A 27,885-nucleotide genomic window follows, 5' to 3' on the forward strand; every position below is an offset into this window, starting at 1 on the left:
TAGACTCCAGCCGGCATCGATCACCCAACATCCTACAATACAACCATTCGATACCAACATCGACACACACACGCCACCCCCCTGTCGTCTTCTTCCCGTGGGCTTGGGCCAGCAGAAAGAAGTCTCTAGAACGCCACCGACCCAGAGCGGAAATCAGTACATACCCATACCAGCTCGCATCACCACCTGGGCATATACCCTCCCAGGTCGACCAATCAAATGGACAATTTCGATATATCGGACCTAGCAGGTGTCAGCCAACAATCCTTGCTGTTCGGCACGTACCCTCAACCCCAGCCTTCCACTATCAAACGACAACAGGTCAGTTCTGGCTCCCAAGCCCGGGCCCTCGCGGTCCACCCTGCCCTCTTTCGCTTTACCCCTCCTCCATCAAGCTCATTCCTCGCTTGAATTATTCCTCCATGGTCTGCTGTTGCTGGCATCAGCGGACCTGTGAAGCATGCTTTCCTGCTGCTGTTTCGGACCCGCAGACCCACTCGGGCCTGTCAAGCCATCCTCCCGCTGCTGTTGGGACACTACCCTTCTCTTGCTATATCATGCCCCTCGTCACGCCTCGTCTCAGTTCTGCATCCCGTCACTTGATACGGCCAGGCTCTCTGACATCTTGCCTCATCTACATAGAACACCCAGACAAACTTCAACCTCCCCCTCTACAACTCGATAGAGGACTGGAGTGCCGCTGAGCTCACCACCGACTCGGCGCCCTCTCCGGGATCTGCATCACCCGTCTCGCCCATATTCCCTGGCTTCGCCTCCTCCTTCACCACCGGGGACGAGTGGACCTCTTGGGACAAGCTCGAGCATTCCCCCGACTCCGACTTCTTCCTCAAGAGTGAGCTCCTTGACAGCCCCGACCTTTCGTCGATCCCTGTCATGAGCCCGGACCTGAGCCACATGGATGCTTCCAACCCCGGGCTGGACGACGTTGTGCAGTTTGGTAGTGAGGGAGTCAACGACACAAGGCCTTTGTTCCAGTCCCCACAGATGAACCTCGCCATGCCTCAGCGCCAACCATCCTCGGTCCCTGCCCAGGCCCCTAACACTGGCCTTCCTACACCCCCAGAACCCACACAAGCAAACCAGCAAAGGAGGTATCCTGCTCGCGCAAACCTCAAGAGGAAGTCGTCGTCGGATGATGATGCGTCCTCGCCCTCGTCACCCCGTTCATCCTGCTCGCCACCTCCCCCTCAGCGTCGCCACACCGCGCCGTCCACCAAAGAGGAGTCACCTTCAACTACAGTCTCCAAGCCTGCCCTCGGTCCCAAGAAGACAGCACACAACATGATCGAGAAGCGATACCGGACCAACCTGAACGACAAGATCGCTGCTCTGCGGGATAGCGTCCCAGCTCTACGGGTAATGGTGCACAGGCTGGAGCACGCAGACGATGAGGTCAACAACTCGACAAATATAATGGACGAGATCAAGGCCGAAGCGGGGCTGGACATCGAGGACGACCTCGGCGGGGTGACGCCCGCACACAAGCTCAACAAGGCCACAATCTTGAGCAAGGCCACCGAGTACATTGCCCACCTGGAGAGGAAGAATCGGTCTTTGGCCAAGGAGAACTCATCATTGAGAAAAAGAGTGGAGGGTTTCGAGATGCTGGTCATGTCCTCAAGGGGCGGACAATCGCAACGGCCCATGTGGCAGTAGAGTGTGGAAGTCCTCTGATGGCATAGTGATCAGCATTTTCGTTTACAGGGAAAGGGAAGGCGTTCAATAACAGTGGGTCAGTTGCTTTGGATGGCACTGAATCTGTGAAATTACAAAGGCGTCTCGGGGAGCCGTAGGCAAACAGCACAATGGGGAAGGCATGCTTAAGGAAAAGAAGCGGCCAAAGAATTGCATCGCATAGAAGATTCAAGCATTTAATCATATACCTTTTGATACTCAGCAACTGGAAGGCATTAGTACCCGTGCATGCATATATAGTCATGAGTAATTTGACGTGTCCAAATCATGAGATCCGCCTTTTTAGAAAATCGCACGGCACCAGACTCTTGGGTAATGGCTCGCAGTTTAAGGCCTACCGTACTCATCGCAGCCAGAATCAATATGTTGGCCTGATCACATTGTTTCAACCGAATACGCGACAGCTGTAGTGCATTAGTCAGGTTTGTCTGACCATCATCTGTTAAGATCTGATTTTGGCCCTGTCTGGCCACGCTACTGATGTGGACATATCGGTGCTTGAATACTTTCCTCGCATGTTGTACACTCCATGCATATTTGCTAATCACAACTTGCTCAGGCCCAAGCGCACCGAAAGTCCTCAAACATGACTATACTGTTTCTGATATTCTAAAATTCTCATTGAACTGGTACAACATTCAACACAGAGATGTATGGAAACGTGGAAGAACGGGGAAGCGCTAGTAGGACTAGTCAAAGTGATCCGCTGAGCATGAGAATTCAGAACAAGTTTGGTAGGAATGCCAACATTCACTTGCATGCGTGTCTGGCGCTCAAGAGCACCACATGAAATCCGTTCACGGGGTGAATGGAAGACTCAGTGGACAATGCTTGTTAAGATCTCTGGGATAACTAGCCACCGGCCACAGCGGCTTCAGGTTAGCCCGAGTTCTATTCGAGAATTACCAAAAAAATTCAATTTTTAAAAAGTTCAACGTTGTCTCGGGTGCGCCCGGTTTGAGTATCACGATGCTACTGTTTTTCGGCTACCGCCATCCCCTCCTATTAACTTATCTCAAAAGTTTAAGTGTCCATTTAATACGCCCGTTTTAAGGGCCTAAGCTTTCTTAATAATTTATGTAATTAATATAATAATGTGGAATAAATGCGTTAAAAGGATATTTAAAATTAAAATATGAGAAATTTAAAATAAAGGGATTAATATTATAATATATAAAAAAACGCCTTTTAAATATTTTATAATTATATTATCTTTTTAATAAATAATTTTAATATAAATTAAATATTAAATTTAAAGGAAAATTAAATTTTAATTTTTAATTTTTTTTATAAAATATAATATATTTTAAAAAAAATATTATAAAAATATAAGAAATATTTTTATTAATTATCTTAATTTTATTTTTTAAAACTTTTTAATAAATAAAGAATAATTTAAGAAATTAAAATTAAAATTTATTATAAAAGTATAAATAAATACTTATTTAATTTTTTTTAAAAAAACATAAAAAATTAAGTTTAAAAATAATTAAGCTGAGACGTCACTTGGGCTTCACGGCACGAGGGCTCGAAATGTGCACCAAATTATGTGGATTTAAAGAGTATGCTGGCCTAAAAAGGAAAAAAGAGGAAGAAAGGAAGGAAGGCTCTAAAGGAGCCCTTTGGGCTGCAGCCAAAGTTGTGACAGTATTAGTGTATTTGTATTATGTATTTATATTAATACATAATATTATATTTGTATTTATATTTGTAATACTATATTTATATTTATATTTATATTATTAAAGGCTTTATATTATATATTTATATTTATATTTATATTTATATTATAAACCTTTATATTAATATTAATATAATATTAATATATAATATAATATTTTAATAATTTAAAGTTTAATTAAGCTTATAATAAGTTTAATAAAATAAAGCTAAATTTAAGGATTATAAATTTATAATTATTATAATTTTAAGAATTAAATAAATTTAATAATAAATTATTTAATAATTAATAATTTTTTTTTAAAAAAAATAAAGCTTTATAAAGTTATAATAAAGGTTTTAAAAAGTTTATTTATTAATATTTTAAAATATATTATTTAAAATATATATAATAAATAAAGATGTAGATTTATATAAATATATAAATTATAATATTATATATATATATATATCTTATATAAATGCCCTTATATAAGTATTTATTAAAAGAAACATTCTTAATTATTTTAGCTAAAAACCTTTTTTATATATTTTTATAAAAATATAAAAGAAAATTATATATATAAAGGTAAAATAAGTTATTATTTTAAAAGGTTAAATTATATATTTAAGCTTAATATTAATTAAAAAAACTTTTCTTTATAGGATTTAACTTTAATATATAATTAATAAATTTATATACTTAAATTAATATTATTATTTTTATTTTTTTAAACCTTTTCCTTTACTTATATTAATTTTTAATAAATCTTTATTTAATATAACTTTTAAATCCATATATTTTTTAATTTTAAGTAATTTATTTTCTTTTTTCAAATTAATAATAATATATTTTAATATTAATACTTATTTTTAAGTAATATTTTATAAATTTATATATTATTTAATTATTATATTTATTCCTTTATTAAAATTTGCTTTAATAATAGCTAATATAGCAAATATAATTAAATATTTAATTATTAATATAAATAAGATTAAATAAGTTAATTTATTTAATTCCCATTATTTAAATATATTTATTTAATATAAAAATTAATATATTAATAATTAATAATTAATCTTTAATTTTAACTTATAATATAAGGTTTTAATCCTTTTTTAAAATAATCTTTAATTTTATTTTTAATATTTCTTTTTATATCTTTATTAAAAGTATTAAGAAATAAAAATTTAAATATATTTATTTCTTATTTATTTTTAATAAGTTTCTTTAATAAAGTTTTTATTAATATAATATTTAAATTAATATATATATTATTTTTATTTAATATAATTAATACTTTAAGTTCTTTTTCCTTATTTTTATATATTTTTATATATAACTTAATTATAATTAATTAAATTAATTTATTAATTTCTTTATTTATTTAAAAAGTAAAAGCTTATATAATAGCTTCTTTAATTATTAAAGATTTTAATATATTTATTTAATAATTAAATAAATTAAGCTTTTTTAAAGTATTTATATATAAATTAAGGGTTAAATAATATAATAAATAAATAAGGTTTATATATAATAATATCGTTATCTTTAAATTTAAAGTTATTTAAATAATATTAATTTAATTTATTTAATTTTATAAAAATAGCTATAATAAAGCTTTTAGCAAAAGGGTATAAATAAATTTAATAAATAATTAATATAAATAAACTTTAATAATTAATATAAGGTTAAATAATAAAATTATTAAACTTACTTTATTTTTTATTTCTTAATTTAATTTATCTCTATAAAGTTATTTAAAATTTAATAAAGTTATATATATTTTCTTTAATAAAGAAAAAATAATATTTAATATAAGATATTATTAATTTTAAAGTAAAATAATTAATATATAAAAAGTATATAAAATATCTTTTAAATTAATTAATTATATTTAATTAAATAATTTAATTTTAATTTCTTTTAATAAATTATAATTAAAATCTTAAATTAATTAATTTATAAGTTCTTTAAAATTTAATGCTATTTATATTATTTTTAAAATTAAATTTTATTTAATATTAATATTTAATAAGTTATATTAATAATTAATTAAAATAAAAGATTATATTATAACTTATAAATACTTAATAAAATTAATATTTTATTTTTATCTTATAATAATTCTTTTTTTATTTTAAATTCTTATAATATTTTTAATTATCTTTTTTTAATTCCTTTATTATATTTAATAATAATAGCTATTTATTAAACTTTATTAAGTAACTTTATTAAGAGAAATTATTAATATTAATATAAAATAAAACTTAAATATAAAGATTTAATAAATACTTAATAGTTTTTTAAATATTTAATTTTTTTCCCTTTTACTTAATTTTAAAAAGTTTTCTGCTAATTTTAAAAATATAAATAATAATTTTATTTCTTTTAATTCTTTATTATTAATAATAAAAGTATTAAAAGAAGTAATAATAACCTTTATAGCTAAGTTTATTATATAAATAATATATTATATATTATACTTAAAATTATTACTTTCTTTTAAATAATAAGCAGTATTAAACTTATTTAAAAACATATTATTATTTCTTTTATTATCTTATATAATATTAAGATAAATTAATATTTTAATTTATTTTATTAAATATTAAATAAATTTTATATATTATATATTTATTAATTATTAATAATAATATTTTTAAGGGAATTAAAATTTTATTATATAAAACTTTATATATATATAAGCTATAATAAGTATTATTAAGAAACTTAAACCTTAAAATAATAAATTTAATAATTAATATATTAATTAATTAATTAATAAATAAATAAATATATAAATAAATAAATAATACTTATTAAATAATAATTTAATTTAAATTTCTTATTAATAAAATTTATAATAACCCTTAAATAACTTATAAAATTAATTAAAGTTTATATATTTAATTAAATAAATATTCCTTTATTATTATTTTTTTATTTTTATATTATTTCTTTAATTTTAATAATAGCTTTATTATATTAAAGAAATAAGAAATAATATAGTTTTTAATAATATAACTTAAGTATATTTTTATAATAAATTAGCTTAAATATTAAATTTATATATTATATAAATATTATTAATTATTTATTTATTTAAATATTATATTAAATTTTTAAATAATTTTAAAAATAAAATATTAAATAATAAGTTATTAATTAATAAATAATAAATAACTTTAATTAAATAAGTCTTTTTATTAATATTAAAATTTAAATTAATATAAGTTGCCTTTCTTTTTTTATTATAAATATTATTAAAATTATTAAAAGATTTTATAATAAATATTTAATTAATAATTTATAATTTTAAATTACTTAAATTATTATTATTATTATAATTAATTCCTATATATATTATTAATATTAAAATTAATATAAATTTATAAAAGAAAAGAAAGAATTTAATTAAAAATATTAAAGTTAAAAAAAGTAAATAATAAAACTTTAAAATTTAATTTTATAAATATTTAAAGCTAAATATTAATATTAATATTAAGTAAGTATATTTATAAAATACTTATTTTTTATTAATGTTTTTTTTAATTTTTTTTTATAAGTAATTTTAAGGTAATAATATAAATAATAATATTATATTGCTATAATTATTTAAGGTTTAATAGCCTTATATTTATATTTATAATTATAATTTAATATAATATAAATAAACTTAATAATTTTATAAGTATTAATATTAATAAGTAATAATTTATAAATAAATAACTTAGCATTTAAAATATATATATTAAGGATTTTAAATTTATAGTTTTCTTTATTTTCTTTTAAGTTAATATTTACTTTTCCTTTTTTTTTAATTTTTTAAATAATTTTTTATTAAAATTATAATATTATTATTATTATTATAATTATTATTATTAAGGTTAAATATTTAAAATTAAAAGTAAATAATATTAATTAAAAAGCTAATATTAATATTAAAGAAAGAATTTATAATTTAATATAAATAATAAAAAATAGGTTTTTAAGAATAAATTATAATAAGATAAAGTATATTAATAATTTAATAATTTTTAAAAAAAGTTAAGTTAAAAAAAATAAAAGGAGAGAAATTAAAAGATATTTATATTTTTAATTATAAGTTATAATAAAAGAAAAATTATTATTATTATTATTATTTATATATTAAAATATATTACTTTTAATAAAAAGTATACTTTTAATAAAAAGTATATTTTTAATAAAAAGTATATTTTTAATATAAAAGTATATTTTTAATATAAAGTATATTTTAATATAATATATATATATATATATATATATATAATAAAAATATATATAAAAAGGATATTAATATTATTATTATTATATATAATATAAAATATATTATTTTTAATAAAAAGTATATATATATATATATACTTTTTATTCTTAATAATTAAAAATAATTATATATATATTTTATATATATTAAAAGTATATATATACTTATTATTATTAAATATATATATATATTTATTATTATTAAAAGTATATATATATAAAAATAATTATAATTAAAGTTTTATATTATTAAAAAATATATATATATTATTATTAAAGATTAAAAGTAATTATATATAATTTTTATAAGATAATAATTTTTATAAGGTTTATAAAAATATATATAAAAAAGCTAAGGTAATTTTTATTTTTAATATTAATAATATTTTAATCTTTTAAATAAAGTATATATAAAGTTATAATAATATAAATAATATATAATAATATAATAATATAATAATATAAAATATAAATAATATAATAAATAATATAAAATATAAAATATAAGTATTTTTTTAAAATATAAAATATATATATTATTATATTATTATATTATTAATAATATAATATATTATTTTTTATTAATACTTTATTTTTTATTAAAAAATAAAAATAAAGTTTATTATTTTATTATTTTTTATTAAAAAATAAAAATAAAGTTTATAACTTTTTTATTAAAAAATAAAAATAAGGTTTATTATTTTATTATTTCTTATTAAAAAATAAAAAAAAGGTTTATTATTTTATTATTTCTTATTAAAAAATAAAAATAAAGTTTATTATTTTATTATTTTTATTAAAAAATAAAAATAAGGTTTATTATTTTATTATTTATTATGAAATAATAATTATAAAGTTTATTATTTTATTATTAAAGAATAAAAATAAGGTTTATAATTATTATAACTTTTATTTTAAATACTTTTAAATATAGTTTTTAATCTTTTTTATTATTTATTTAATATTTATATAATTTATTAATTTATTAATTTATTAATTTATTAATTTATATTTATAACTTTATATATATTAATATTTAAATATTATTAAATTTATAAGATTTATTATTATAAACTTATATTAAATATATTATTTAATATTATTTTTAATATATTTAATATAAGTTTTATATTAATATTTTATATTTTATATTATTTTTATATTATAATATAAAAATAATATAAAATATAAAATATAAATAATATAAAATATAAAATATAAATACTTTTTTAAAATATATATATTTATTATATTATTATATTATTAATAATATAATATATTATTTTTTATTAATATTTTAAGTATATATATTCCTTAAAATTAATAAGTTTTAAGCGGTATTACTTTAATACCTTAAGGTTTTATAGTTTAATAATTAAAATGTTAGCTATTTAATATTAAAGGCTTAGGTTTAATTCTTAATAAGATTTTAATAAGCTAAGGTATTAATGCTTTTTTATTTTTTTTAAAATTTAAATTAATAATTAAATATATATATATTATAATATTTTATTTTAATTTTAATTTAACTTAAAGGCTAATTAAAGTTAAAAAGATATTAAAAAGAAAGAAAAAAGAAAAAACTTAAGAGAGAAAAGGAAATTTATATATATAAAGTTATTATAATAAAAGGAAGCAAGTAATGCTAATAATAAGCTACCTTATTATTAAAAGAAGTAATTTATTACTTTGCTTTTAATTAAGGTTAATTTATTATTAAAAAGGAGTTACTTACCTTTAATTCCCTGCTTATAAAGAAGTTATTTATCTTTCCATTATAAAGGAATTTTAACTAGGTAACCTATTTTAATTTATGTTTAATAAACTTATAGATTAAAAGGGGAGTACTTTATAATTAGCTATTATTTAAAAAAAACAGAAAATTATATACCTTTTTACTTTAACCATTAATAAAATAATAAATTAATAGCTTTTAATAATAACTTATAAGCCTCCTTATTATTCCTTTTTTTTAATTAATATAATTATTTAACTTAAGGGTAATAAGTTATTAGCTTTTGCTACTTTAACTTATATATGCTATTATATTTATTTATTTACAGCTAAGCCCTCTTCCTTTCTTCTTCTTCTTCTTTTTACCTTTATATTATTATTAATTAAAAATTAAAGGTTAGCTATTACCTAGCTATTTTAATAATAATGCACTTTTAATATATTAATCTTTTCCCTTATTTAATTCTTATTTAAAAATAAGCAATAATTATTTATAAAAGCTGCCTTAAGCTATAGCTAAATATTAATTATATTTTTTTCTTATTTTTAACTCTTTTTATCTTAATTACTTATATAATAATTCCTAAAGGTGCAAGGCTTTTTCCATTATTATACTTCCCCTCTTTATTACTTAACTTTTATTACTTACTTTTTACTTTATTACTTATTTCCTTTACCTTCTTTCTTTATAATTAAAAGCTAAAATATCTTTTAGCTAAAAAGGCAAAGTAAAAAAGTAATTTTAATTACCTTTATATTATAAAATATCTTAAAACTTTAATGTCTTAATTTTAATAATTAAGCTTATTAATTTAAGAAAAAATAATTTAGCGCTAATAATTATAAAACTTTCTTACTTTAATAACTTTAAAAACTTACTTAATAAAGTATTGCAATTTCTAAATATTATAAATATTTAAAATTAATAAAACTTTACTTAAAAAGTAAATGCTAACTTTTTTAAAGATTCCTTTAAAATAAGAATTATTATAAATAAGGTTTACTTAAATAATATTTAATAATTTTAAATCCTTAATTCATTACTATTCTTTAATATAAAATAAATAATATTTAATAATAAATTTATAAAGATAATATAAAAATATTTTTTAAGCATTAACCTTTACTTTAAGCTAAGAAAATTAGCTAAGTTAATAAATTTAATAAAATAATATTAAGCCTTTTTTACCTTTAATTTCTTTAATATAAAAAGAATGCTTTATAAATATAAAGAATTAAAAACTTAATATATTATAGCCCTTATAATTTAGCAACTTTTTAACTTTTAAAATATTATATTTTTATTTAAAAAACCTTTGCATTATAATTATATCTTATTTAAGAAATATTAATAATATAAATTAATAAAAGATTATAAATTTATTATTACACTTATTTATATACTTAATTATTAAATAATAATAATTTTTAATAAAATAAAGAATTATTACTTATTATAAAATAATTTTATATTAAAAGATAAAAAAAATAAGATAAATAAAAATGCTAAAATGCTTATTTATAAATATTTAATAACTACTTTAAAAAATAAAATGCAAAATTTTAATAAGGAGTTTATATTAGGATTAAGATAAATTAATAAAATATTTTATAAATAGCATGCTACTAAGTTTATTAAAAACTATTTTAAAAAAAACTAAGGAAAGAATAATTAAGAAATATAAAATTAAGTTAAGGCTTTTTTAATTAAAATTATACATTATAAAATACTTAAAGCTATTGCTAATATTATTACTTAAATATTTGCTATTTAATTAAAGCTTAATAGGATTAATAAAGCCATTTAAACGCTTATATTAATTCTTCTTATTAAGATTAATAGCATAAAAATAATTAAAATAAAAAGTAAGCTCTTATTATAAAAAAACATTATTTAGCAGCAACTATTTAAATTATAATATATTAAGATTATTATTAATTGCAAAAAGAATATAAGGAAAATAATAGTTTTAATATAAATTAATTTAATAATTTAATTTTAAATATTTAATATATAATAAGGTATAAACTTTTAAATAGCTTAAAATTAATTAAGCATAACTTTAATTAAATAAGCTTTTAATTTAAATATTGCATTATAAAATATTTTAAAGCTAATAAAAAATGCTTATCTTAACATATATAAGGATCTTTCTTATTTACTTATTTTAATAATAAATATAAATAAAACTTAAAGCATATTAATTAACTTAAAATAATTAAAATAATAATAAAGTTTATTTAAGAATAATTTAAAAGGCTTATAAATAAATTAATTAAGTAATTAAATGCAAGGTATAAATATTAAAAGTAGAAATATTATAAAAAGTAAAAATAAAAGTAAAAGCTTTATAAAAAGCAAAAGTAGAAATTAATAAAGCTAATATATTATACTTAATATAATAATTAAAAAAAAGAATAAATTTACTTTTTATTTTATAAAGGTATTTAAATTTTTAATAGCTATATTAATACTAGCTATTAAAGCAAACTTTAATAATTAAAAGAATATAATTAATAAATATATTGCTAAGTAAATCTTAAGAATATTTAAAGCTTTTATAAAAAAATAAAAGTTATAATAAGATAAGTAAGTAAGAAATTAAAAATAATAATAATAATTAAAATTATAATAAAGTAAATTTTAAAACTTAAAAGCTTAATTAAAAATAGTAAAGTTTTATTTTAATGGTTTTTATAATACTTATTATAAAGTATTTAAAAAGGGGTATATTAATAAATATAAAGAATTATATAAGAAATAATATTATATTAAATTTTAATTAGCTATAAAAAGCTAGCTTTTATGCTTATTTTAAATATTCTTTTAAGAAATTAACTCTTTTCTTTTCTTATATATTTAATGCTTTAATTAAGCTTTTCTTATTTTTAAGAATTTTTAAAATATTTATCTTTTTCCTTTCTTTAATTCCCTTTTATTCTTATCTTCCCTTTTTATTACGTTAAAGCTCCTTTTTAAGTTATCCTTAAGAGGGTTTAGCAAAACCTATCCCTCATTATTTAAGTGGCTTGTTTTTATTATTAATATAAAAACTATTTAAAATAAAGCTACTTTATATAATTATATACTATTTATAAATTAACGATTAATTAAAAAAAACAATATAAACCATTAAATTTATACTTTATTATTTTATTTACGGCCTTAACAATTTATAAAAATAATTAAATACTTTACCATAAATATAATTTAAATATTATAATAATAAATCCTAAGCAATTAAAACTTCCTTAAATAAAATTATTAAAGGCTTTACCCTAAATAATATCCTAAATATTATTATAAACTAAGTACCTTATTAATTATTAAACCTTTCTTAAAGCTATATTTATATATATAATACCTTAATGCTTATAATAATAATAATAAAAATATACTTTAATAAATAATATTTTATATAATTCTTTAAAGTTAAAGCATAAGTATTACTTTAACTATATAAAGAATATAAAATTTTATAAAATATTAGCCATAAATATAAACCATAATATGCAAGCCCTTTTAAAATTATAAAAAGAATTAATTATTTTATATATTAACTTAACTTTCTATATATATAAAAGTTAAAGTATAATATTATTTCCATTAATTACTTTAAGCTATATTCTTTAAATTTATTTAATTAAAATATACCTTAAATTAAACTTATTTAAATTAAAGATTATGCAAAGCATATAATTAACTAATAATACTTAAAATTAAAAAACATAAAATATCTTATTAAATACATTAAATTAAAACTTAAATTTTAAAAATAAATAACCTTACCATAATTAAAACTTAATATATAATTACTACTTAATAAATTTACTTATAAATAACTATTTATTATAAACTTAATATAATAATTACTATTAATAACTATTATTAATAACTATTATTAATAATTATTATAATAACTTATAATAATATTTACCTAAAAACTTTAAATAAAAAAATAAAATAAATATAATAGTACTTAAAGCATAATTTTAATTCTTTTTTAAAAATTATAAACTTCTTCCTCCTTTTTATTTTTTTATTTATCTTTATTTAATAAAAAATATACTTAAAACAGCCTTATAATTTAAGCTTATTGCTAATAATAATAATAAAAGAAAATAAAAATAAAAAGCTATTTAAAAATAAACTTAAACGGCATAAATTTAAAGCAAAGCGCTAAGCTATAAATCTTTTTTAAAATTCAAAGCCTTAAATTAAAAATATTAATAATATTACGTATTAAAATAATTAAATTAACTTAATAATTATTGCAAAAAACTTATATATTATATTATAAATAATTCTTAATTTTAATAATATTAAAATTAATAAACTTAATAAAGCTATAAATCTCCTTACCCTTATTTACTTAATATAAAAATAAAAATATAATAAAAAGCTCTTATAATTTATTAAAAAATATAAAAAGAAGAAATATAAATAATAAATATATATTTATAATAAATTATAAAATATTGCTAATAAAAAATTTAATTAATATCTTTTTTATATAAATATAAAAATAAATTAATTAATTAAAAAAGCCTTAACTTTATTATATTCTTTATAATATTTATTTAATATAATAAATTATAATACTTTTTTTTCTTAAGCTAAATCTTAATTTAAATTTAAAAGATCCTTAAGTAAAAGCAATTTTAATAAAAATATTAAAGCTGCTAAATTTATATATAATAAAATTAAAGAAAACCTACTTAAAAAACTACTTCCTCTTAATAATTACTTTTTTAATAATAATTTTAATATTTTTATTATATTATTTTAAATTAAAAAATATAATTTATTAAAGAAAATTAATTAAAAAAAATTTAATATAATGCTTATAATAAGTTTATAATGCAACTTAAAGAAAATAAAATTTAATATATTCCTATAATTTATTATATCTTTTATTAATAATATAATAACTTATTAATTTATATTACTTTCCTTACTTATAATAAAATATGCTAATATTTATTTTTATTTTTTATTAATAATGCCTTTGCTTTTAATAAAATAATAAAAATATAAGTAATATAAAATAAAAAATATTAAATTTATTATTAAAATTAATAAATAATAAGCTTAAATTGCAAAATTATAATTAAAAAATATTAAATTAAATATTTAATAAAACTTACTTTAAATGCAACTTAATCTTAATATTATATATATTATTAACTTAAAAAATTAATTAATTAAGAAAAATAAATAAATTAATATTTTAAAAGGTAATTATTATACCCTATTTATTAAAATAATTATAAATAAATTTAATACCTTTTTTATTATTTAAAATATTATAAATATTATTATTAAATTATTTAATAATAAATATATTTTTAAATTAAAACTTTTTATAAATAACTTTAAATTAAGTAAAGATATAAAAGTAATTAATTATAAGAAATATAATAAATTATAAAATAAATCTTAAAATAACCTTAATATTTTAAAGAATAAAAATAAAAATTATAAAGAAAATAGAAATAATTTAAGCTTAATACTTTATTTAAAAAATAAAATATAGGATAATTAATTTATTAAACGTACCTTTTAAAATTATTTATTAACTATAAGGGCGCCGCTATTTTTTAAAGGGGGCAGATTATAAGGAAGGAGCATCGCACAAACCCCTTATAGGCATTAATAGATAATCCTCGGCCCCTCGGCCCTTCGATACAAACTTAAACAGAACGACAACCAGAAACCGAATACAACCCTCTTATTGCAGAACCCCCTGACAGAGTGGTTGGAACTGACGCTCGGACGGCAGTGCGGAGGCATATAAGGCAGCGTGATCTGCCTCTTGGCTCTCAAGGCTAATAAGCTTGGCCCTGATCCCTCTCGGCCATCGGGAGCCCCTGTGGCGTGCGCTCGAGGTGCTCCGTGGTCATTCGCGTCATGGCAATTGGGAGCGTGCACAGACGGGTAACCAGCGGCGGTGGACCACCAGGACTGCATTCCAAGACCGCCAGAATCACTCCAGAGCAGACGGCAAGGCAGGCTGAATCGCAGGACCCAGAGCTGACAAGGTGGCTGGGCTAAGCCTTACTCGGCCGCGATTGATCACCTGCGGCTCGAGCCAAGAGCGTGTTGTTTGGGGCCTTGCCGTTGATCAGCAGAAGATCCGGCTTGGAGTGTCCGGAGTTGCTCAGTGGCTGGATAGATGGACGAGTATAGGGGGCATTGTGTGGCTTGGATATGTTGGCATCTAATGTCCAATGCCGGCATCTGGTAGGGAAGGTGTGCTCGACCGTGTTGAAGAGTTACGAAGGCTTCAATCTGACCAATTTAGGGCCCTTCATACTGGTTTGACTGGGCAACGAGAATGTGAGGACCGTAGTAAGGCCGTACGGAGGCGCCTTCTACCTCGTGTCGGCATCGTGATGCTGCCAGCGATGCCGTCTATAAAACCGGTTGCATTCCCATACCAGCCTCAAGAGTTGGATTGAAGCCATCATCAGGAGCATCTTCAGTCTTTCAGCATCAGCATCAGCACCAGTACCCAGCAGCCGGACCTGCCTTTTAATTGTCTTTTTCCCCCTCCATTCCCATTGCTCGAACCAGTCAGCAGCTTTTCTAATTAACTTTATATTCCCCGTCTACGTATAACACCGGACCCAACAAGGCTAGCATCATGCCTTCCAAGACTATCGCCGCAGCCCTCCTCCTCTGCCTCCTCTCCCCACTCGTGGCTGGCCACGCTGCCATTGTCAGGGCGACTGGCGATGCAGGTGGACAGGGTATGGCCCTAGGCATCGACACCGCAACACCTCGTGACGGAACCCGCCGGAACCCGTTCCAGCAGGACTCGACACGCTTCAAGGGCCAGGCCGCCGACACCGTGGGCGAGACCCTTGCCGGCGGTGACAACGACGTCGAGGCCGGAACGACCGCCATCATGGGCGAAACGGGCGAGGCCCTGCCGCAGGTGACTCAGGGCGGCGAGGTCCAGATGACCCTGCACCAGGTCAACGGCGACGGTGGTGGCCCATGTGAGTACCATCCTTCTCCTACTACACATCCCCGATCTTTGTGATTTAGAATGTTCCAGAATGTATCACTTTGGAATCCGTAGCAGGTGACTAACAGATACTAGACAGCTGTGCCATAAACGATGACGCTACCGCGGCGGTGTGTGCAGCTCCCTTCCATGATCCTCCATCCCATCCCTCAAGCCTAGCGTGATGCACAGGAAGCTGACTGGTTTGTTTGTTTCTTTCTTTGTTAGACTTGGACAGACATCAGGGTCACGGACATGCCACCGGGAGAGAACTCTCGCAGCCGTGACACGCAGACATCCGAGCAGGCCTTGACGGCGGCGGTACCGGCCAACCAGGCCTGCACGGGCACCGTCGCTGGCCAGGACAATGTCTGTCTCGTGCGATGCATGAACGACGCCAATGCCGGTCCGTTCGGCGGTGTCGTCCCGGTCCAGATGGTCCAGGCCGCTACGGCCGGTAACGCGACCGCCGGAGCTGCCCCGCCCGCGGCTGCAAAGGCTGAGGCGAGGCGCAGCTTTGCCAGATACGTCGCCGCCAGGGAGAAGGAGCTCCAGAAGCTCAAGAAGCGGTCCTACTGAGCCGTGGCCGGGGACGAGAGGTGACACCGCGGGAGGCCGCAGCGGTCAACTGGTGAATTAGAACAAGGCACTTGGTGGTGATGCTGGCATGATCACGTCGGTGATACATGACTCTGCGATGACCTGGCCACCCAGCTAGACTGTTTCTTTCCTTGACAGGCGCGGAGTTGGGGCAAGAGGAGAGGCTGTACAACATACACTTTGGAAATCTGATCGAGGCAACTTGACGTGAGATGCAAATTGAGCTGTGAATACTGTACATTGAAAATGTGACGAGCTAATGAAGCAACAGTCGGGTATCAAGGACTGAAAAGAAATTCCAAGAAACAGAGACAGAAGCCAAAACAATGCCTGCGACGGCCTTCTTGCGCTTTCTTGCACAAGTGGAGCGGATCTTTTACCTTGCAGTTGACAAAACTGAGGAGTTTTGTAGAGTGTTGTGGAGGAGGGGCAAGTCAGAACGGGCCTCAGCGTCGACCTCGATAGCCCGGGTGTCCCGTCCACCACGTCGAGTATGCGCTGTAGTCTCGCTCGGTGCTGATGCCCAGCTGATCGGCAACATTGACGTAGCCGTCAGGGTTTGGTGTTCCGGAAGTGTTGATCTTGTTGATCATGTCATTGTCGCCCTCCCAAGCGGATCGACAGTACGGACACGAGACCACAGCCCTACCGACGCCGCTACCAGTTTTCTTCGTGGCCGCCCACATCTCGAAGCACTCCTTATGCTGTGATTGCGGCTGTTAGCAAAGCCGGAGCATCCACATCTATCGCGAGAGGGAGGGAGAGGGAGGCCACGCACGATGTTCTGGCCACAAGCGGCCTTGCACCAGACCAGCGGCTCCTTGGCATCTCCAGCCTGCATCTCCTCAAAGCAGATGGGACAGTCGCCTTCGACTGCTTTGCGGTTCTTGTCCTTTTCTGGGCCGGACTCGCTGGTAGGCGCGGGCGCGTTGGCGAAGATGTCGCGGAGCTCGGTGCTAAGCAGAGCGAGCTGGTAGACGTGGGCATCGGGAGCCCGGAGGATAGACTTTAGACACCACACGATGTGCTTGCATTGGTTCCCTGCTGTGCCGTGAGGGCAGCTGCACGTGGGCTGTTTCTGGATGTGGACGCGGTAGATGTTGCCGGTGGACCCGGTCAGTTCGAACAGCTCCTCGGGGCAGTCGGCAGTGCCGGAGCGAGTCCTCGAGAGCAGGAAGAATCGCTGGGTGGTGGCGCGTTCGTAGACGGCATGGAAGGACGAGGGAGCCTTGGGACGGAACCTGAGAGGGGATGTCCATGTCAGTAGCAGCGGGCTGATAGTAGGCAGGAGCAGGACAGACCTTCGAAGCCGCTTCTCGGCAGGAGGGTCAGCAGTGCTGGGGTCTTTGGGCTTCTTTGCCTTCTTCTTGACACCTGGCACAAGGACACCCGAGCCCACCTCCTCGTCGCCGCCGTCGCCGTCGTGTTGTCGCAATGGCGCAGCAGGAGTCACATCGTTGTCGGTGGGAGAGTGGCCGACCGTGGGTTGGCGCTTGCGCTTACGCTTGTTGTCGCTGGGGGCAGGCGGAGGGCCATCGCACGCGCTCTGGTCAGGCTGGACACCCATGCTGGCGGTGTTGGAGGTTATCTCATCTCAGGAGACATGGGTCAATGAATAACTGTCGTCGATTGCCGGTCGAGAGGCAATCCTGTGTCCGATGGCCCAATGTGGAGCGCGACGGCGTCATGACGCTCACGGCTGCATGGAGAAGCTTATCTTATCAGTTCATCTCAGTTCGTCCCATTCCAGATGCCAGCCCCACATGCCGCATGCACAGGGTTAGGGGAATTCGAAACATGCACCTCAGTGGTCAACCCAGCATCGTTCAACATCGATCCGTCACCAGTTTATTAATGCTGCTCGATGATCTTCAGCACGACTTCCTTCCTCAGCTTCTCAGTCTCTCGCCAGAGCCGTTCCCTCTTCGACCTCCCCCATCAACATGTGTACAAGTGTCAGTAAGAACCTGCAGCAGGTTCAGGGAGCAAGCAGCGGTCGATCCTGGCTGATGACTCTCTGCGGACCGTGATATTTGCCGACGTGACGATACCTTGGTTCCTTGGTGTGGACCCTCAGTGCTGAGCTGGGAGCTGGGCTGACAGGGCTTGTCAGTCAGTCAGAGTACTGCATACAGCAGCAATGATTGACGAAGGGACTCTAGACCCTGACCACAATCAAGGGTAAGGGTCCAGCTAGCTGGCTGGACAGTCATTCAAGCTCGGCAGTCACTGTACGCCAGAAGATCCAATCTTCATCAGTTGTGCCCAGTTCAAGCCACACACTCTCACACTCATTCGGATACACTGACAAGGGACCTTCCGAGCCTTTCCTTTCTCAGGGCCAGAGGCTTGAATTCTTGCTACGCTTCCCTGCCCCCGACGCGGTGTACATCGTAGGATCGCACCTCGCGCCCTGGCGATGACGCACATCCGCAGGGGATGTGTGCCCAGTCATTGGCCAAATTGTGCCACCCCTGCACCCATGTCCCCTATGTATCCCACCGACGGGGATGAGGGCCCAAGACTCAACGCGTCCATGTCCCGTCCTCGCATGACTCTTCCAGAGGAACACACACTCATACTACGTACACTAATTCTCACTCACAGCTGGGTACTCAGCAAAACTTGCTCCCAGCCAACCAAGGCCAACTTTTCCCGCCCACCATGATACAGCTTACCCAAACGACGTAATGGGACAACACACCATCACCACACCACATCCCGTTTCGAGACAAAAATCGCCAGCGCCCAATGGACCCATGGTCTCAAACCCTGGCTTCCCTGACTGCCAGGGCAGACATGTCTCCCTTTGTGGCCCTGTCCACCGCTGGAATGCACCCCTAGAGTCCCCTCGGTGACGCCAGCGTCGACCTCCCATCCTTGGCACTGCCCCCCCCCCTGGGGTGCTGTGTTACGAGGTCTTGGCCAGGTCGGCACACAAGTGTGTGCGGTCAACAGCATGATTAGACATTATTAGACTTTGTGCTGCACAGCCAGGCCTGTCTGGGCCATGCCTAGATTCAGTGATCCACCACCCGAGCTACTGCACTCCGTGTTAGTATGCATAAGTAAATGCTCTGGATACATATATCCAGCACTCCGATCGGCTGCCTCACTTTGGTTCGGCCCTCAACTTGCGATATCCTCCCGTAATCATCTTGTGTTCGATGTGAACTTGTCCTTCACGTCTCATTTTCCTTCTTGCCAGATTAGACCACATAACAGCAGCCGCCGTTCAGGCGCTGAAAAGACCCCTCCCCCCTTGCCCAGTCGTCCACCAGCCAGCCAGCTTGTTCCGCCGTCACGATGAAGTTCTCGGTCGGCTTGCCGCTCATCTTCTCCATGGCGGCCTTCGCCCTCGCCCTGGTGGCCCTGCTCGCAGGCAAGGAACCGGGCACGTTGGAAGAGTACCACATCGTGCTCTTCAACACATCCACCCTCGGCCATGACTTCATCACAAACATGGTCAGCGGCGATGATGATGATGCCTCGTCGACGTCGGCTACAGCCACGCCCACGCCCACGTCCACGGATGATGGTGGTGGTATCGGTGGTTTCTTTAGTTCTGTCAAGGCCTCTGCAACTGCCATTGCCGGCTCCCTCGAGAGCGAGGCCGCCAGCATACTGGATGACATCGGCAACGACGTCGCCGACAAGCTGGCCGACGAGCTTGGGATCGAGCAGTTCTACAGCCTCCACGTCATGAACATGTGCGAGGGCAACTATGCGCCGAATGCCACCGCCAGCAACGCCTGGCAGAACATCACCAACTGCACCACTCCCATGGACTTTTGTGAGCTTCTCCCGAGCCTCGACGCATCTTGTGTGCGGGTGGTTTGACGCGAAGTGGCTAACTTCTCCTGCAGCGTACATGAACATTTCTGCGATGCTGGACAAGGAACTCTCCGTCGGGCCATTCAACATAAGCCTGTCCGACCTTGGCATCACAGATGAACTCCAGGACAAGCTAGATGACCTGCCCAAATTGTTCCAGGCCCTTGCCATCATGTACATCCTTGGCGTCGCATTCTCTGGACTTGCCGTACTCGGGGCGGCTGCTGCCCTGTTTATCATCCCCTCGGGAGGTCGGAGAATTCCTCTTGCGAACTTTCTCATCGCGGCTCTGGCAATGCTGTTCCTCCTGGTTGGCAGCCTGTTGACGACCGTCGGCGTGAAGAAGGCCAAGGAGGAGATCCAGAAGAGGGGTGGCGATGAAATAGGCCTTGAAGTGCAAATTGGCAACAAATTCGAGGCCCTCACCTGGGCTGCCTTTGCGCTCATGACCCTTGCCACCTTCAACTGGGTTTATGAGACCGTCGCAGCCCACCGACGGCGCAGCACGGGAGCCGGCCGCTATAGGCGTAGGGGCGCCAAGGACGAAAAGTATTCCATGGACTCGCACCGCAACGGGGGCCGCCACTTGAAGGGTTAGAATCCTCATACGGCCAAGACCTGGCCACCAGCCGAGTTCTTGCTGTTGCTCTACCAACTTATTCCAGACTTTCAAAGCAAACTGGAGCAGTGTCAGGAAGGACCGGTGCCTTCCATGTATCTGAGATTGGACTACCACATGGTATTGTCAGAACGCTGTTCCTTGGGGTTTCACTTTCTTTTTTCTAGCGGATACCATTTGAATTTCTTGTTGTTAGAAAAAAGAGAAAAAAATCCTACGTGTAGTGTAGGTGGAGAATGATAAGCGAATTCAAATTTTTACCGCACCTGCCTCGGTTTAGTCTTCTCACTCCGCCTCTTTGCTGGGCGTTGCCTTGGTGATCATCACAACTCCCCAATGCTGCTCTTTATTACCATTGCCTCTTTTACTTTACTTGTCATTTTCTGCACTAAACCTTAGCACGCCTTGCACTCGTGATACTCCAATTTCCGAGGCTTATCCAACGCTGGGTCCAAGCTTGAGCAATCATGATTTGCTCTTGTCGGTGTTCAACGTTTGGACCAGAGTCAAGCTTCCGGATAAACTTGGGCGAATTGAACACTTATGAGCACTAAATAGACCTGGGACACAGCATCATCGAAAGTGCTGATTACTGCAGCAAGCAGCACGACTACGACGTTACAGGAGGATATAAGCGAGGCGTTTCTGCCAGAATCACCTATCACTCTAATGGAATACCACTTCCAACATCTACCGAGCCAGTACGTTGACATAGCACGGCTTCACAGTATACCGAAGAACGCATACAAATTCCAGCTTGATGAGGATTGCATTGTACTTCACCAATGATCAATTCCAAAATTCGTAGCTCGCTGAACGCGGGGTCGCTCACTCCACAGAGCCGACAAAACTAAGCCCTGGCCTTTGCAAGTCTGTCCTTGGTCTTAGCCACGTTTTCGGCCTCATTGAATATCCCTGTCACGCTAGGTGAAGCAGTCACTGCCTCTGACCACTTATGGAAATTTGGCGTTTTCTCCTGCAAATCTTTGGCCACGCTGGATGGAAGTAAGCCATGCTTCGGACGGATTAGCAGATTTGCGACGTCAAAACCCTACGCCTTGGAATTCGTGGAGGGCCGACTCACCTTGGCGTAAGTCTTGATGCGCAAAACGAACGGGCCGGTCAACACCTGGAGCGCGGTCAGTATGGCTTTCGAAATAATACCTGCTGGGAATGCGACCTGCCTCGGCGAAGGTCAGCTTCTTGCTCCCTCCGAAGAAAGGCCCAGCATCCTTCAACAAAGGCTCAATCTCCTTGGTGATGCCCTTGACGAGCTCCTCTGCGCTCTCGTTGGCCTCTTCGGCCGTCTTGGCGAAGAGCGCCTTGAACCAGAAGCTGTTGACCTTGGTGAACCATGCATCGACGAAGAAGGCGATGCGAGCCCTAGTCAATGCGCCATTGGGGTCGGTGGAGGCCGGCAGGAGGTGGGATGGGTACGTGTCGGCGAGAAACTGCGCGACGACGGCAGACTCGGTGAGGATCTCGCCGTTGTAGGTCAGGAAGGAACAAGGCCGCGCGGGTTGACCTTGAGGTACTCGGGGGTACGCGGGGTGCTGAGGTCGATGATCTCCTCCTCAAAAGGGATGCCAAGTTCGGCCAGAGTGATGTGGGCGCGGTGAGCCCCTGGGTTTCGCAAGTGGTTTGATCAGGACGACTGCCAAAAGTCCGATGGCGTGACAAGGGCAAGCGTTAGGAATGAATGACGGGTGTACTTACATGGGCATCCGTGGTTGGTATAAAGCTTGATCACTGCCCCCTTGGACGCCATGATGGTGGTGCTGTGGTGTTTTTGGCTTCTCCCTGGGTTCTGACACGTGCAATGGTTGTGGTTTGTTATGCGGCCTGTGACATATACTTATAGACGGGCAGACTTACAGATGAGCTCTCCCGGCAGATGGAGGAGCGCAATTGTCTCGTATATATGCGGAAGACGACCTCAGTTGTATCTACACGTAGGTTTGATTATGAAACATTGCATTTGTAATCATGTTCTCCTCACCACCGTGGACGGCTGCGAATCGAGACGCTTCACCCCTCCCGGGCGGCACCAAATGCGGATTGCATCATCTGCACCGAATCAGCATGATTGCTGCCGGGTGTAGCCATTAGCCATGTGCTAGGCTTATGGCTGGGCTGCATTGGGCTGATGAAGACAGCTCTCGAGCGGAAATGCCACGCGGCCCAAGACTCAACAGGCACGCTGACCGACTGCATCCTCTCTCGACCTCTTTGATATGTTATGTAGAAATAAGCATAGGAAGGGTTACCTTGTGCATATAATCCCAAGACCTGCCAGGCCCAGGGTCACGGCACCTTGACGTGGTATGTGGGCCGGGTGCTTTTGTGTGTGGGGCCTCAGGTGCCTCGCACCAGCCTGGTGTCTGCTGTGCTTCACTCGGCTTGATTCTACACCCGGCTGCCCGATCGCATGCATGCTGCTGCTCCCGAGACGCCATGGGTTAGCTGTGGCTTTACGGGCTGACGAGACTTCCGTGCAGACGCAACCATTCGGCCCGGTGTGCTGCAACATGCCTGCTCCTGGATAGAGTTTTCAAAACTCCGACTGGCATGAGGGCAATCGGCGACTCTCTTGGCGAATCCGCAGAGCCTCATTCTTAGAAGATGCAGCAGGCATCGTGGTCTAAGTGCGGACAATAACACATCACCACCTGCCCACCAACCAAACAACTTCCGGCGCAACCCAACATCGGCATTGCAGGACCAGCTCGCAGACATAATGTTTTTCTTCATGTATCGGCAGCGGCTGCGGATCAAGAGCAGTCCTTGAGGTCGTCCGAACACCTGCATCACACGAGCTGGTGTGCGAGCACCTGAGGAAAGGCGAGGTGTGGTTCCAGTGCCTCCACGACATCAAAGCCTACCTAAGGATGGAGATTAATCAGGCGTGGGCAACGGATGGTCTTTGGTTCCCGAGAGGACCATTCCGAGGCCGAGTCAAGCTATGGCGTCCACGTCCTGGAACATCCGATAGTCTACCTCGGGGAACCCGTTTCGATCGAGTTTGGGCAGTGCATCGCAGAGCCTGCTGCGATTCCTGACTGGAGTCAGCCGTGGTATGAACCCACTCAGTATCCATCCCGCAATCTCCACAGGAGGTAGCTAGGCCACAGACAATCGGGCTCACATAGGACAGCCAGGGGCCGGCAGCAAATGGCATTTCGTCACAGCTAGACGGGTCTAATTTCTCCATCCTCAAATACCCACCTCGGAGTGTGCTAACAGACCGATCTGAATGGACGGCAGTAGAACGCCCCACAGCATGGCTGTTTATAACGAGCTGGTCATGGTGGCTGCGACTTCACATACGCCTGGATAGCCCCTGGGACTATAACTAGGTACCTTACACACCACCAAGTTCAACGAAACTGAAACTGGCAATCCTCCTGGACGATCCCGCCACAATGTCATCCTCAGACCAAATTACCAACCACGGCCTTTGGATTGAATCCTTTTCCCAGCCTCTCAAAGTTGTGCCGCTTCCTGTCCCATCAGCAACCACCGGTTCAGTCGTTACTAAGTACCCAAGTTCTCGCATCTCCCATCCCAGCCTACGCACACCTCGTTCATAATGGCACTCTTAAGCTGCCCAACTTTCCACTGCCATGTGTGCCCAACCCCAACGGCATCGGCCGAGTTCACGCAGTCGGCAATGACGCCGTGCGTGTCTAGCCCGGTGACCTGGTCTATATTGACTCTACTGTCCGCGCGCGCGACAACCCCGATGTCATGATTATGTCTGGACACATTGGCGGCCAGCTTGATGCGGGAAAGAAGCTGATTCAGGGTGAGTGGCGGGACGGGACCCTGCAACGTTATCACAAGTCGCCCCTGGAGAACATCTACCCCCTCGACGAAAAGCGCCTGTGTGGCGAGCTCGGCTATTCGACAAGCATGCTGGCGGCCATCCCGTTCTATGCAGTCGCCGCTGGCGCTATCATTGAAGCGGCCGATGTCAAGGTCGCCGAGACTGTCATCGTTGGACCGTCCGGTGGCGCTTTTGGCGGGCTCGCTGTTGAAATCGCGCTGGCAGTCGGTGCGAACGTCATTGCTCTCGAGCGAAGCGGAGTAAAGCTTGAGACGATGAAGACAAAACTGGGAAGCCCACCGCAACTGAGTTATGTTGTCATGACGGGCGACATGGAGACCGACACTGCCGCTATTTTGCGACAAACACCCAACGGTACGGGAGCAGAAGTCTATAACGACTGGACTCCTGGCGAGCTGGCAGGGCCTGCACCTTATTTATCAGCGGCAGTGCGAGTCCTCAAGCGTGGAGGCAGGGTTGTCTTCAGCGGTGGCTCGAGCGCAAACCTGTCAGTTCCCTACGCATATGTTGGGATGCAGGATATCCAGATCAAAGGGAAATGGATGTGCAACAAGAAAACCCTGGAACAGATCATTCGCATGATTGAGCAAGCTCGGCTGAGGATCGGACTTGAAAGTGGATCTGAGCTGGCCGAATTCACACTGGACCAGCATGATGAAGCAACAGAGCACGCGAGGAAAAACGGCGGCTGGAGGAATTACACTGTCTTGTTACCAAGCAAAGATTAGAGTAGATACGCACCTCGCCTTTTCCGTTTTGCCCGCAAATCAACGTCTTATCCCGCGTGTGTTTTCATACACCTAGCATGAAGCCAAGTCATCAAGCATAGAGAAACGCAATCGTCAAGCTCATCATATTTGAGATGTGAACCAAACTATGTCTGACTTTGGGTACAGCTAATATATCATACTATATGCGGATGTTCTGCGCTAATAGATGGACTTGCTTTCCTACGCCAGATCATGACCCTCGTTATGTTGAAAGATCTCTGCTCGTTCCGTCTTAACCTTGAACCCTTATGGCGACGCACCATTGCTATTCTCCGTGGTCTGGCTAGAGACAAGGAAGACCATTCTTCCAACTTGTATTCAACACCCTTAGAAAAGTTCAACTCTGGTAGCATAAATCCCAGCCAAGGCTCTATCCACTGTTTTACTCTGCCTTCACGCAAAAAAGTGAATTAAATAGGTTGAGACTCGTATCCTAACTATATAATATTCATAAATCGTAGATTGATACCATTAAAAAGATGAGCTCATCACTGGATTTTCATATTCAAGCGTTAAATTCACCCCTCCTCATCCTGTTTATAAATACAATCGAGTTTATACACTGGCCATTTATATCCTCTATGTTCCAGAGCTATTGTAACCTGCGTTGATGGAACTTGGAAGACTGAGCATTATACTGAAAACGAGCCACCCAAACAAATGGGGGACAGGTTCTGCTAGACCCTCTTGAGGACAACTCAAGGAGGAGCTCTAACGCGATAGAGAGGAAAGATAGGAATAGAAGGGAGCCAGAGAAGGGAAAAGGCAAGTATTTTAAAAATTCTTAAAAATAAGAAAAGCTTGATCAGAGCACTGAATGTATAAGAAAAGAGAAGAGTTGATTTCTTTAAGAATGTTTAAAATGAGCGTAAAAGCTAGCTTTTTATAGCCAGCCGGAATTCAGCGCGGTACCATTTCTCACGTATTTCCCTGCCCCCGCCAACAATACTTAAACTTCTAACAACATGGACTAATTTAATTTTGTTTCATGCACATCTTTCTCGGCACTTTGGCTCTAATTTCCAGTTTAACGCATTGACTCGCCACTTTTCATGTGACCTTGCGGCCCCTCTTAGTACCTGGTTGTTAAGCGTAGCTGGGAGTGACCCAAGCTTGCAAGGGGCGCTCCCGGCTACGGTTGAGTTTAGTATGGTAAATCTGCAAAATGTTTTTCACGCAAGGATTGGTTGATTAATGTACTGCTTTATACTTATAATGTAAGGAGGCCGTGCGCCCTTTAGCCCTTTGCGCCCTATTTGCCCATTTACAGCCCTTTAACTCTTTATACCTTATTTACTTAATTTACTTTTTAGCTTTTTGCGCTTTATTTATTTATTTATAGCCTTTTAACTCTTTATATTTTATTTACTTAATTATAATTCTTTAACTCTTTATACCTTATTTATTTATTTATAATTCTTTAACTTTTTATATTTTATTTACTTAATTTATTCTTTAATTTTTAATTTTTTATTTATTTATTTATAACCATTTAATTTTTTAATTTTATTTATTTATTTATAATTTTTTAACTTTTTATACTTTATTTATTTATTTATAACCCTTTATTTTTCAATACTTATAATTAAATATAATAAAAGAGAGTTTAAAGGGTTTCTCTTAAAAATTAAAATAGCTTTTAAGGCTTTATAATAATTATAAGCCATCCCTTATAATTACCTTAGGTTTGCTCCTAGCTATGCTTATCCCTAGTGCAATTCCTTTAAGCCCCCTAGCTAGCAATATAATCACAAACCCCCCGGCTGGCTTTCTAAAAGCCAGGCAAAATTAATGCTATC

General features: G+C 34.3%; 6 protein-coding genes across 6 annotated transcripts; 4 read left to right on the top strand and 2 right to left on the bottom strand.

The window, feature by feature from the left end:
* Nucleotides 1–219: 219 nt before the first annotated feature.
* Nucleotides 220–1,677, top strand: INS49_003234 (uncharacterized protein; the record flags this gene model as incomplete). Its single annotated transcript, XM_043164029.1, has 2 exons — nt 220–321; nt 643–1,677. 2 exons carry the CDS (start codon nt 220–222, stop codon nt 1,675–1,677), a joined length of 1,137 nt encoding a protein of 378 aa, XP_043018794.1.
* A 14,373-nt stretch (nt 1,678–16,050) lies between these two features.
* Nucleotides 16,051–16,995, top strand: INS49_003235 (uncharacterized protein; the record flags this gene model as incomplete). The annotated part of the gene is made up of 2 exons (XM_043164030.1): nt 16,051–16,408; nt 16,655–16,995. The coding sequence occupies 2 exons, from the start codon at nt 16,051–16,053 to the stop codon at nt 16,993–16,995; spliced, it is 699 nt and encodes a 232-aa protein (XP_043018795.1).
* A 467-nt stretch (nt 16,996–17,462) lies between these two features.
* On the bottom strand, nt 17,463–18,583 carry INS49_003236 (uncharacterized protein; the record flags this gene model as incomplete). The annotated part of the gene is made up of 3 exons (XM_043164031.1): nt 17,463–17,720; nt 17,795–18,257; nt 18,318–18,583. The coding sequence occupies 3 exons, from the start codon at nt 18,581–18,583 to the stop codon at nt 17,463–17,465; spliced, it is 987 nt and encodes a 328-aa protein (XP_043018796.1).
* A 1,739-nt stretch (nt 18,584–20,322) lies between these two features.
* INS49_003237 (uncharacterized protein) lies at nt 20,323–21,448 on the top strand (the record flags this gene model as incomplete). The annotated part of the gene is made up of 2 exons (XM_043164032.1): nt 20,323–20,809; nt 20,883–21,448. The coding sequence occupies 2 exons, from the start codon at nt 20,323–20,325 to the stop codon at nt 21,446–21,448; spliced, it is 1,053 nt and encodes a 350-aa protein (XP_043018797.1).
* Nucleotides 21,449–22,549: 1,101 nt separating this feature from the next.
* Nucleotides 22,550–23,237, bottom strand: INS49_003238 (uncharacterized protein; the record flags this gene model as incomplete). The annotated part of the gene is made up of 4 exons (XM_043164033.1): nt 22,550–22,553; nt 22,634–22,950; nt 22,995–23,092; nt 23,186–23,237. 4 exons carry the CDS (start codon nt 23,235–23,237, stop codon nt 22,550–22,552), a joined length of 471 nt encoding a protein of 156 aa, XP_043018798.1.
* Nucleotides 23,238–25,222: 1,985 nt separating this feature from the next.
* On the top strand, nt 25,223–26,044 carry INS49_003239 (uncharacterized protein; the record flags this gene model as incomplete). The annotated part of the gene is made up of 1 exon (XM_043164034.1): nt 25,223–26,044. One exon carries the CDS (start codon nt 25,223–25,225, stop codon nt 26,042–26,044), a length of 822 nt encoding a protein of 273 aa, XP_043018799.1.
* Between the last annotated feature and the right edge of the window lie 1,841 nt (nt 26,045–27,885).

Source organism: Diaporthe citri, assembly GCF_014595645.1.
Source record: "Diaporthe citri strain NFHF-8-4 chromosome Unknown scaffold_10, whole genome shotgun sequence".
NCBI classification, from domain to species: Eukaryota; Fungi; Ascomycota; class Sordariomycetes; order Diaporthales; family Diaporthaceae; genus Diaporthe; species Diaporthe citri.